The sequence below is a fragment of the Sabethes cyaneus genome, chromosome 3, assembly GCF_943734655.1.
Source record: "Sabethes cyaneus chromosome 3, idSabCyanKW18_F2, whole genome shotgun sequence".
NCBI lineage: Eukaryota > Metazoa > Arthropoda > Insecta > Diptera > Culicidae > Sabethes > Sabethes cyaneus.
This window is the reverse complement of record NC_071355.1, coordinates 48,481,170-48,493,895: the sequence shown is the minus strand read 5'-3', so window position 1 is coordinate 48,493,895 and position 12,726 is coordinate 48,481,170. Positions and strand designations below refer to the sequence as shown.

General features: G+C 38.4%; 1 protein-coding gene across 1 annotated transcript in view; it reads left to right on the top strand.

Moving 5' to 3' along the window:
- The window catches only part of LOC128744381 (dopamine D2-like receptor), a gene marked incomplete at its 5' end in the record, with an annotated part of 94,767 nt that overhangs the window by 26,542 nt on the left and 55,499 nt on the right, over window positions 1–12,726 (top strand). The window contains one exon of the mRNA XM_053841360.1: window positions 8,083–8,335. Coding sequence (XP_053697335.1) covers window positions 8,083–8,335 — 253 coding nt within the window. The remainder of the gene's footprint in view (window positions 1–8,082; window positions 8,336–12,726) is intronic.

Sequence of the window (12,726 nt, the reverse complement as noted above, 5' to 3'; positions counted from 1 at the left end):
AGAGAGCAGGGCAATTGTAGGGCTAGTGCAACGATTCTATTGACACTATCAGCCTCTCCCAGTCGAGATTCGAACTTGCGACGTCTGGCTTATTAGACCAGTGACGTACCTCAAGGTCAACTGAGAGGCTCAGGCTATTTGTTTGCTACATAAAGGTGCGTTTAGACTGGGCAATTTTTTGGCAGCATGTCGAATGCAATATGTGGATTGCGACATATTGCTCAATGCTGCTTCTGTCACCACTTGAACATGTAATATTTAGAGGAGTGAGCTGCATGGTTCGTCATGATAATATTTAAAGAGTTGTCTTGTTTGCCATCGGTCGGCTTCACTAGTATCGAATGTATTGACTCGAGCGGAATGCGGTATTTGGTGTTACCCAAAGCGCAGAATCTTAAAGAGTTTTTCCTTAAGACGATCGAGTGCCAACCTGAGTTTGTTCGATCAAAGAGTCAAGACGACTACTTAAATGCTAAGTCCACATTGTCTCTTTATTACTCAATATCGGAATCTATCTATAGTCGTAAATTTGTCACGCTATGGTATAATAAAAAATCATGTTTCGTTTAATTACTATGTACCTGCGCTATTGTTGTTTTGATACAATTTTGGTTATTTACGTAGCACCCTGCGGCAGGTGCAAGAATGCTTGCGCGTGATTTTGATTAAATGGATATGCAGCGATACTCGCATTGCTGTAAAACGGTAAACAGAAAGACTTAAGTGTGGTTGGTTCCAAAGTGTTCATGTCTTGTATTTGTAGGGTCGTTCTCTGTGTTCGGTTTGTAAAACATTAACGAAAGAAAAATGAACGCTACTTGTGTATATTACAAACATTTGTGATACGTTGCAAGCTTCGGGCAACAGTTTGCAATAAGTTACATGCTACCAAAACAGGAGATTTATGCAGTCATGGACTGGCTAATGTAAATTAATTTTCGTGGCTTGATGATTGTATGGTGGTCAACAATAAGTTTGATAGTTTGGTTACCATTTTGGACGATAAATGTTATTGTTTTTACTGTATTTTGTATCCTACTGTTACCATATTTTTTGTCTTCATGTTATGGTTATTTTTTTCCGGGATAGTGTTAAAAGTTTTCTTTCATGTTCAAGATTTTTTCGCTAAAACCCGCCTAACGTAGTTCTACGGCAGCAACGCGGTTATGTCTGGAATACAACCTTTCTAATTTTTTTAAGTTTTGTCCTGTTTTTCTGTCAATTTCAAATATTTCTCGTAATATTTTTGTGTCATATATCTGTCATGTATGACAAAAAGACAAAATATTATCGAAACATATTGAAAAGGACAAATAAATACAAACCATGTGAATATTTTTATATCATTTTTGCATTATTTTTGTATAATCTTTGAGTCATTTTTGTATCATTCATGTTTTATTTTCTGTTGCTTCTTTGATCATTTTTGTAGGGTATTATCGTTATCGTCGGGCCACTGTTATGGTCGGGCCATCACGATTTTATAGTTTTAGTAACTCATGATATCTATGATACAACCACTGTAAAGCTTGTTACTGTGATAGCTAACTTTTCACAATATTGTGAGTTTCAATCGTGTATTCAATACATCTGTACAGAACTCGGTGACTAAATCTTACAAAAAAAGTTTTCCAGGCGCAATGAACTTTTCTTCAAGAAATGATTCATGAAATGCAATTATCGAGATAAATTTTGAAAATGTATGAAGTATGTTGTGCTGCACACGAAAACTATAGAAAAATCCCCTCCAGTAAGGTGTTTGGGAAGGCTGTTGTTTGTTGTTTTTTTTTTTTCATTGTAGTTGTACACTTCGAAAGGCGATTGTAGTAATATTGAATTTACAAGATCGCCAAAATTTCGCAAAAATACAGTTAAAAATAGGGTATTTGTACCTATATGAGCCGTTGTTCACGGAATTCATTCTTTTCATGTCTCTCAATAGAATTTAAATACGTATGCCTTAGATTTTCTGCGGTGGCCCAACCTGTACAACATGGCCCGATTATGACAACATTTTTTGTCTTCACGTAAATGCCTATGACTTTTTTATTTTTCAAGTAATCAGTTCAAAACTTTCCGGAAATATCCTTTATTCTTAGACCTTTGCAACGATGTATTTAGATTTTCAAAATTCCTTTTGAAACGAAAATTATGGCCGAATTCCTAAACGTGGCCCAACCACGACGACACTCCCCTTCAAAGAAATCCGCGAAGAGATTAGCTGCTTCGTTGTTGGTGTGAGATTCAGTTCCATAGAGAATCATATTGTTCGGAATGCAGTTAGGCTTATACAAATTTGAAAAAAAAGTTTATGTCCTGGTCTCAAAATATTGTTGTTGGGGGGGGGGGTTCAAGAAAAAATAATAATATCAAACCATGGTTCTACAATTGATGAAGGGACGGTAGGGGAAAGAAATGAAAATTTTTTGGTGAAGGAGGGGAAGAGCGGAAAGAAAGGGGGGGGGGGGTATTGGTAGCTATGCTTGACAAGTAGTCATTTTGACTCCTACCTTTTGTCCAATGCTGGAAGGTGCATGAGTCGAACCAAGCTGTAATCTTAGATTACAACCGGATTTGAACCGGATTTCTTACCGCTCTTCCCCTCCTTCACCAAAAAATTTTCATTTCTTTCCCCTACCGTCCCTTCATCAATTGTAGAACCATCGTTTCAAAAAATATTAATATATGTATGACCACATTTCAAGGTCAAGACTAAAAACTTGAGATTAGTCTAATATCAAACCTTCAACAACTAAACAAAAGAGCAGAAACTTAAATTTTAGTTCAAACCGAACAAAACCACAAAATTTTTCGACCCAAGCGAATTAAGTAAGCATCCTAGTAGAGATGAATCAGTTTGATAATAGTGGAGTGCCTCAGGATCACCTTAGAGAGCCACAAACGTATAACTTGACTTATATTTGAATTCTGCTTTGAACTTGTGTGTCTCTGGGTTAGTTACCTTGTTTCTTTTTTGCAATCCAAATCCGTGTCACTTACTAGTTCATAACTAACCACGAAATGGAATCGTAATCTAAACATAGTGCAAAAATCGCTGCTTAGGTCCAAAAAGCAAAGTCATGGGTATAAACGTCCTTAAGAACTTGACCCTTCTTTATCGACAGACTTCGCAGCCGGCTACTATAGTACAGGAAAACTACTCAAAGATTCAAACCTACGATGGCTGGCTTATTAAACCAGCATCGAACACTAGAGATAACTGAGCGAGCAGTTTAGGTCCCTACAACTTTTTTACTTGGAACGCATATGCTCTGCTACGGATATGTTTAGAGAAAACAAATCTCTGAAACTATTCACGTTTGAAATCGCTTGTTTCTTGGTCAGCCTTTTAGTCATGAATATCAGGTCATTCCTCGGCTGATGCTTGTTCTACAACAATAACATGTTTACAGGTTGGAGAATTGGCTGTTCAGTCTTTAAATTCAGTGGACGATTTGTTTTATTTACGCCAACGTTTCGATCTTTAGTTTAGATCTTCTTCAGGGCTTCTGCAATATGTCTTTAATTAGTTATCTGTGATCTATCTTGTAATTTGTGATATGACTTACAAAGTTTAAACCGTCTTTGTCTAGTAACATTTAGCCTATAGTGTTGTCTGTCTTTGAGTTTGGATGTATAATGGTCTGGTAAATATTGTATAGTCATGAATATTGTAGTAATTGATATTATGTAAACTCACTCGTTTGTCTATAATGTCTAAAATATGTTAATTGTGTCACAAGTTCACTCATTTGTAGCTGTTTTTGATCACGATATTTTAACTCTTGGTTTGATTTTTCCTATTGTATTGCCTATTCGCTGTTTTTATTCTGTTTGTATTTTATTGTCATTCTCAGTTTCGCATCCAATGTATCAAAAAATAAATACAGCGTACAACTTGATATCAAGAGTCAACAAGTTAACAACAACACAAACTCAAACAGATATAAACAAGACAATAATAGAAGAGCTAAAGCAAAATGACTATCCTATACGACTCATAAATAGATTAATTAACAGATACCCCAAAAATGTAATAGCAGACGAAACTGAGAATGACAACAAAATATACAAATCAATACCATATATAAACGAATTAACACCAAAGATAACAAAACTAATTGAAAAGACTAGTGAATATACAAATATCAAAATAGCACATTATAACAACTACACAATCGACTGGATTTACCGTACCACAAAAGGAAAACAGGATAAATTACAAAAACACAATATAATATACGGCATTAACTGCCAAGAGTGTAATGCTATGTACGTTGGACTCACAACCAACAGACTAAAAACGAGATTATCTGGACACAAATCAGATACAAACATATTAGACAAAATAACACAGATACAGGATCAAACCACAAGAGAAATACAACTAGCACAAGTGAAGGAAAAAACAGCGATGATTACACACTGCGTAAACACCAACCACCGATTCAATCTAGAACAAGCAACAATACTAGATCAAAGCAACAAACCAACACGACTACCCATATTGGAAGTTTGCCACATCATGACGACAGATAACATCAACAAACGCACCGACACGGAAGGAATAAGTATATGTTACACAGCAATACTGAACACACTAAAACACAAAAATTATAAACCTCTCACACAGACAAACACAAATTAGCACGTACATAAATGATTAACGTTAGACACAAACAGAATAAAAACAGCGAATAGGCAATACAATAAGAAAAATCAAACCAAGAGTTAAAATATCGTGATCAAAACCAGCTACAAATGAGTGAACTTGTGACACAATTAACATATTTTAGACATTATAGACAAACGAGTGAGTTTACATAATATCAATTACTACAATATTCATGACTATACAATATTTACCAGACCATTATACATCCAAACTCAAAGACAGACAACACTATAGGCTAAATGTTACTAGACAAAGACGGTTTAAACTTTGTAAGTCATGTCACAAATTACAAGATAGATCACAAATAACTAATTAAAGACATATTGTAGAAGCCCTGAAGAAGATCTAAACTAAAGATCGAAACGTTGGCGTAAATAAAACAAATCGTCCACTGAATTTAAAGACTGAACAGCCAATTCTCCAACCTATTATCATCACAGTCGAAAAACTCCCAATAACATGTTTACCTTTGTGTATTAAGGATGCAAAATTTCAGTGACTTCAGTGACATCCTTTCTGCATGCATCCAAAGCATGATAAAAACTGTATTTTTGAGTTTTACACTGACACTATGGAATAAAACGATCAATTTGAAGCCGCGAAAGCACCGATAACTGATATTCCGGAGTGTCTAATTTGTCGTATCTCTATTTTTATCGTATCTTGTACTTATGAGGGGAAAATAATCCCACTGCAATTCGGAATATATCAGTCAAAAGCGGCACCGAATTTCACTCACATATTGTTTGATTGATTTTTGTTTCAATCTAATTCGGTTCTTTTGACACAAGTTGATTTAAAACGAAATTTAGAACAAATGGAGCCATAAGTCTGGTTGCAAACACCCCAATTTTTGACGTCGGAAGCTTAAAGGTTAAGTAAAATAGTCGCCTGTGACTTGCAGCAGGAACCAGAAAGCTTAGTTGGTGAAAGAAAGTTGATCAAGACTAGCGAAATAATTGTTTTAACTTTGCATATATTGGATAATTTAAAAATGTAAGCTCGTGGAACTGTAAAAATATGCTTATCGCTAAAGAATGCAATATAATAATATAACACTTTATTTTTTGGCCCCTTCACATTTCGAAAAATTTTGAAGGGGGGGCGTCATAAACTTTTTTTCAAATTTGTATAAGCCTTATTGGATTTGAGTTTCTTGACAAAATCCCACTTAGAATACTTAGCACCAGTCGCAATTGCAATATTTTATTGGGCAAACCACTCACGTTCTGATAGTAAAATGAAAACAGACGATCAGTAAGCTTGTCCGCTACAGGACGGCCTACGAACGCAAGCAGCCATGATTCGATCATGCCGAGTGGCAGTGTTGACGATGTTCCAGCAAGTAGTAAAGATGGTGGGGATGACTGACAGTAAACGTTGTGAGAATCAGGAACATTTTTTTCGGGAATGCAAATATAATTGCCTGAGAAATGATTTTGGGAGACCCACTTCATCGTTTCGAACATACGATCGGGATGGCTACTGGTGATTGAACAAACTGGACTGTGTCGAGGTTCGAGGAGGATGGGGTTCTCCCAGTACTGGTGGCTAGCAAGCGTTCCGATAACCGACCATTGCATAATTCTTGACAACAGCACCTCGTGCTACATCCAACTTAAGGGCCAAGATTTGAATGGCATAAAAGTATTTGAGGCAATCCATTCGACTCAACTTTTTGAAAGAATAAATTGAAGATGTGGTTGCGCACGGGAAAGCTCTAACAATGCGAATCATAATTAAATTCTGCAAATTAAATTAAATTTTGCATTTTTTTTAAGTATCGCAGTATTTGGTAAATAGGAATGTCTTTCTAAAATCTGTTTTATTTACAAAAATAATAGAGTAAATTCATCTTGTTTCTTGTTTCATCGTTTTGGTCATCGGGATTCCTTAAACCTATAGTGTATTTGCTGTCTGGGTCAACGTTTCAAGAAGTTATTTCCTCGTTATGTTTTTGCCCTGATGACGAAGAAATAAATGTTCTTTTATTTACATCTAATTTTAACTGTCATTGAAACAAAACTAAGTAAAAAATAAGCAAAAATTGTTAAATTTGTAGAGAAAATAAGATAATTATTTCAAAAATCACTTTGAGAATACTGAAGCAAAGTAATCAATGGAGGCAAAATCAACAGTTCGGTGCTGCTACCGACTAGTGCAGGATTAAAAAGTGATCAAATATTAGAATAAAATTATGGAAATTTGCAACATTAGAAACAGTAAAAAGAATTTAATCACTTCATTTACAAAATTTCTTAGCTAATTGACCCACTTTTCTGCTTTTTCGTATAATTTGTTGGATCTAGTTTTCAGGTTAGTATTAGACAGTTGATTCTTTGACTGGACATAAAAGAGCCATTTAGTACTACCGTACATCATTTTCCATATTCGGTACACTTATATAGCTTTTCCCATGTCAGTTTTGAACCGTAACCGAAATTTTCGCAACAATATTTCACAATGACGATACCGACAAGTTTTGGTTGCAGCCTTTGGCGTCGGCGACAAGTTTCAAAACTCTCATTAATAAATCGAACAGCTCCGGAAAATTCTCAAGATACCAATTAATTAAAATTACACGATATTTTTCCCAATATTGTTATGCACAAAAGATAGCTATCCCGTGTCAAGTTTAATTAAACCGTTAATATTCCAATGAAAATTGGATCACGGCGTTGACTGCACCGTCGAAAGGTCAACGAGGCTGGCTAATTACTCCGGAGACCCCTCTAAATGTTGGCCTTTTCCGATGAAACCGTTTTCTAATTAGGTTCAGCACGTGCGATTAATTTTCATTAATCCTTATTTGCCTTCTCGAGCAGTTTCCAATCGCAAATACGGGTGAATCAATCGATCACTTCCCGACCGCCGCACCGGACCGAACCGGACCCCGGATCGCACCGGACGCGGACGTCACCAACTTTATACACGCACCCACAGTAAACAGCATCCGCTTTCGTGAAGTTTGTCGACGACAGCAGTTGGACCGGAGCGGAGAGGATTCTGGTTAGTTGCTAGCCGAGAAAGCTTGAACGGTAGCACAAGGACATCTCCACGGGGTCGGAGTGGAATTCGGTGGGAATATTAAAACAATCAATCATAATCATCAACCCTCGAAGACGAAGCGTCTTGGTTGGTGGCAATTTATCATTTCTTTGAAGTTTCTTCCTGATGCTGGTCCTGGTGGTGCTTAGGTGTCTTACATCACTGTTGCGTGCTGCAGATGGGTGGGTGGCGTGTTTGTGGTGGGAGATGAGTGAAACGCGCGGATAACATAGTTGATCAATTAGAAATGTGTTGACGCATGCAGTGCGGGAGATAGATTAACAATTGATTGTGCTATTTTTGTCGTTGTAAGATATGGAATTAATCTTTAATTTTTAATTTCTCCTTTCATCTTGCAGATACATCGCAGTGACACAGCCGATAAAATACGCGAAGCACAAAAACAGCCGCCGCGTGTGCCTCACGATCCTGCTGGTGTGGGCGATTTCGGCGGCAATCGGGTCGCCGATCGTGTTAGGATTAAACAATACGCCCGACCGGGTGCCCGATCTGTGCGTTTTCTACAATAGTGATTTTATAGTGTACTCGTCGCTAAGTAGTTTTTATATACCGTGTATCATAATGGTCTTTTTATACTGGAATATTTTTAAGGTAAGCATTCGAAAAATTATCGCAATGAATTATGCATTGCAGTATTTTCCTCGAAGAGGATTCGCAAATAAACTGCATATTTACGAAATCAAATTTGTTTACACATTATCAGAGCGGAATGAAGCTCCGCCTGCCGATTATTCGGGAAATCCCATCTGTTTGTGATCTGCCGGAGCAGTAAATAAATATCGCACTGCTGTCCTGGCTGGCACTCTGCTCTTCTAGAACAAAGCAGGACGAACGGAACGATGCATATCTAACGCGGCAGAATGCTCGCAAAATCCGAGCAGACTTCCAGCTAATCATATTCCAATCTGAACTGAAACAATATTAAATCGTGTTTTTCCTCCGAGCGGCCACCCTACCGTTATTGCTTTCAGCTGGAAGATTTATTTCCACGAGTTGCTGATATAGTTGAAGCAGGAAAGCAACCGCACAGTTTATTTATGATTTCAAATTCTATTATCGTTATGCCGTGAAGGAGAGTGGCAAACAATACACACGCGGCGAAATATGCGATGGTACTTTGCGCGTTTTCACCGGAGTTGCTGCCGGAAAAATGCTGTTGGTTCAGTTGCCGGTACACGTTCACCCGAAATCTCGTGCGCTTCCGTGAGTTATGTATGGGTGGTATCAGAATTGAAATTTTATTATTCATAAACTATCGTTACAATCCTACATAGTTGGTAACGTAGTCAGTAGGTACACCGCAAGCACCGCCGCGCCGCACCGCGCGCACACACTGCTAGGTGAACGTGTTGGATAGTGCCGAATTCGATTCCTCGGCAGGCAGAAGGCTTCGGATGTAACGTCTCGTCCCGTTCCGGCCGGTCGGTTGGTAGCAGGTTTTTGCACCAAGCGGATGCTGTTGTTCCCATAGGTGATAAACTAAATAACTAAAATTTATTATGCGAAAATTCCGATCCCGACATGATTTTATGAGGTAGATAGCAACTCGACGTTCACACTACAGGAAAATTATCCGCAAATGTGTATGCAGATGATATTTACCTAATGCCGGTTCTCTCTCTCTCCCTCGAGTTTACGAGCGTAACATAGTTTGGATACTTTAATAGGAGTGGATGGTAATTTTATCGTTTTATTAGTTAATTGAAGTATGTGGGTTGATAGTTGCAATTATTTTTCATCAGTAAAACTCAAAATACAATCAAATGAAATTGAATTAAACACGAGCTTGCTTTCGTACTCGCACAAGCTAGAGAGAACAACAGTAATATAATTATAATTTTTTTGCTGCTTACTTTAATGGGAGTCATTTAATGATAAGAACCATTGAATAAATTGGTTTTAAATACTTCATTGTGATGATATATCGTAACTATAATGGGTTCTATTTACACATTTACTCCACGTGGGTATTATTTGTTCAATTAGTTTTATTATTGCTGCACAGATTGATTAGTGAACGGTTGGATAATGTGTTGCATAGACCTCATCGTGGTACAAGTTGGAATACGAGCAACCTTAGCGAAGATCGAGTAACTAACCCCGGTGGAAACTAAGGTCGTACAGCAATAGCGAAGGAAGCACTTTGGTACCTTAAACTGCAGATCGCTGAGTTTCGCGAGTGGCGAAAGGGTGGTACTAACTACAGGAGAATTGTCGCAAAGGTGAGAAGGTGTGGAAGATCTATGGTGTCAAGGATAGCGTGATGGCCTGGAAGGACATCAACGAGATGATGTGCATGATGAGGATATAAGGCCGTTTCTTCAACTACAATATCATAAACGTGCACTGTCCACACGTAGATAGATCCGGCGACGAAAAGAAAGCATGCTGGATAGAGCTCTACTTTCGTCTGTAACGTTAGGTGCTTTGACCCTTGAAGATGGATGGAACAGGACACGCTTGGTCGTCAATATGGCCGCAACCGGGGTGCTAAGTGAAGAAACCTCGAGGGCATAAAATGATTGGTATGACGGGGAACGCTAACAAGCGATGAAGAGGAAATAAGAGCTAGGAAAAACTATCCAACCATTGCCATGAGAGAAAATTTGACCAAAAATCGACCTGCGCGCAATGAGTTGGCCACAATCCAGAGGAGGAAAAAAAGCCAGAAGGAGAACAAAGATCGTGCTAGTAATCTCGTAAAGGATACATATCGAAGGATACTGAACTGAAGCGACGGAGAGCAACAGCACTTCGCATCATCGACGTCGTATATCGTTGATTAATCGACGATCCTGTAACAAAGCGGGAATTCGTTCTTGCCAGTAATAATCACAGAACTTACAATCGACTTCTGTACTCCAGATACACATTGCGTACTCAATCTAATCTAACGCGAAACCCGAAGCTTCTGGTGTTTTATACATGAGAAATGTAAACAAAATGGGCTTTCCTGCAGCATGTTTCTAGCAGACGAAGCTTTAAGTACATCAAGTGCTACCTGCAACCTATTTGCTAAGCACTTCTCGAGTGTATTCTCAACAGTGATACCTAATCTCACTCAAACCGAGCATGCCATCCGCGACGTACCAAACGACGTGTTTAACATCGCAAATATCAGTTTTTTGGACGAAGACATTCTTAATGCACTGAAGAAGTTGAAGTCCTCAACATCACTAGGACCAGACGGAATCCCCTCGATTGTGTTGAAAAAATGTGCAACTGCCTTATGTGTTCCACTAGAGTTAATCTTCAATCAGTCGCTATCTCAGGCGATCGCGTTGGAAAAAAAACCTATCATGTTCCCCATCTTTAAAAAAGGCGATAAACAAAACTTGGCAAACTATCGTGGAATTACATCCCTCTGCGCAGGCACCAAGCTGCTTAAAATATTAGTTGGTGGCATCATATTACGGGAGGCAAAAACCTACATTTCGACGGACAACAAACTTAGTTTACTTCCCATTGCATTAAGGGTATGGAAGGAGGAGCCCAAGTCGACACCGTGTATACTGATATTTTGGCGGCATTTGATCGCGTTGATCACTCTATCTTATTTGCAAAAATTGAACGCATTGGGGTGTCGCCCAATATGGTAGAATGGTTTAAATCATATCTTGCGGGTCGAACTCTTTCTGTAAAAACAGGAAGTCATGAATCGCAATGTTTCACAAACTGCTCGGGTGTACCTCAAGGGAGTAACCTGGGGCCATTACTTTTTTCATTATTCTTCAAGGACGTCAGGCCGATTTCTTATCTATGCCGACTACCTCAAGCTCTTTCTTATCGCACGTTCGACAGCAGATTGCATTGAACTACAGCGGCATCTGAATAATTTTCATGACTGGTGTTCCCGAAACCTCCTGGTCTTGAGTGTATCTAAATGCTCTATGATCTATTTTTCACGTAGGAAAAACCCTATTCTTTGGAATTATACTCTTTCTGAAGAACAACTCAACAGAGTAACAGAAATAAAGGATTTTGGGGTACTATTGGATGCACAAATGTCTTTTAGAAATCATTACTTGCATATTATAGCACAGGCGAACAGAAATTTGGGATTTAACGTAAGAGTTGCCAAAGATTTTAATGATCCATACTGCTTACGAGCATTGTATTTCTGCCTTGTTCGTTCTCTACTGGAATCTTCAGCTATTATATGGAGCCCATACGCGGCTTCTTGGTCAAACAGAATCGAGGCAGTTCAATCAAGGTTCCTGCGCTATGCCCTAAGACGTTTGTCTTGGCAGAACCCAGTGGAGTTACCGCCGTACATTGATCGCTGCCGCTTGCTCGACATGAATACGATGGCCAGAAGAAGGGACATTTTCAGAGCAGCTTTTGTTGGAAAGCTGCTACTAGCGGAAACCGATTTCGCCTTTCATCCTATGAAAAATCAATATTAACATTCCGCCTAGAAGCCTAAGAACATAGGACTTTCTAAGACTGCAATTCCAGCGTACTGAATACGGCCAAAACGAACTCTTAAGGGCGATGAGTGATATTTTTAATAAATGATATGTTCATTTTGATTTTTGCATGTCCAGTGTTAGTTTTAAGGCAATATTAATATGTATGACGCCGACTAGAAATTTGATTAGTTATTAAGCAGTGTATGACTTTTATAGAATTTGTAAACACTGATAATGATCAAAAGATGATGGGGTTTTATGCCTCTTTGAGAATGGCGTATGTTAGACTAGCTCAAAGGAGCTTTTCCCCATCCAATCCAATTGAATTTCATGGAGGTCTAAGTAGCCAGATGAAAAAATGGTTAACAAATAAACAAATATCGAAGCCTAATACGTACAGGGATAAGGAGGAAAACCTGGTCACAAACGAGCGCGTAGTGGTCGACAGGTTGAACCAGTAAAACAGAAAGAGAGTTTTTTTCTAGCAATGCCTACCAACGATAACAGTGCGCCACCTCCCGATCGTGACCCCGGGAGTCGGGAGAACTCTACAATAATGGTAAACAATTG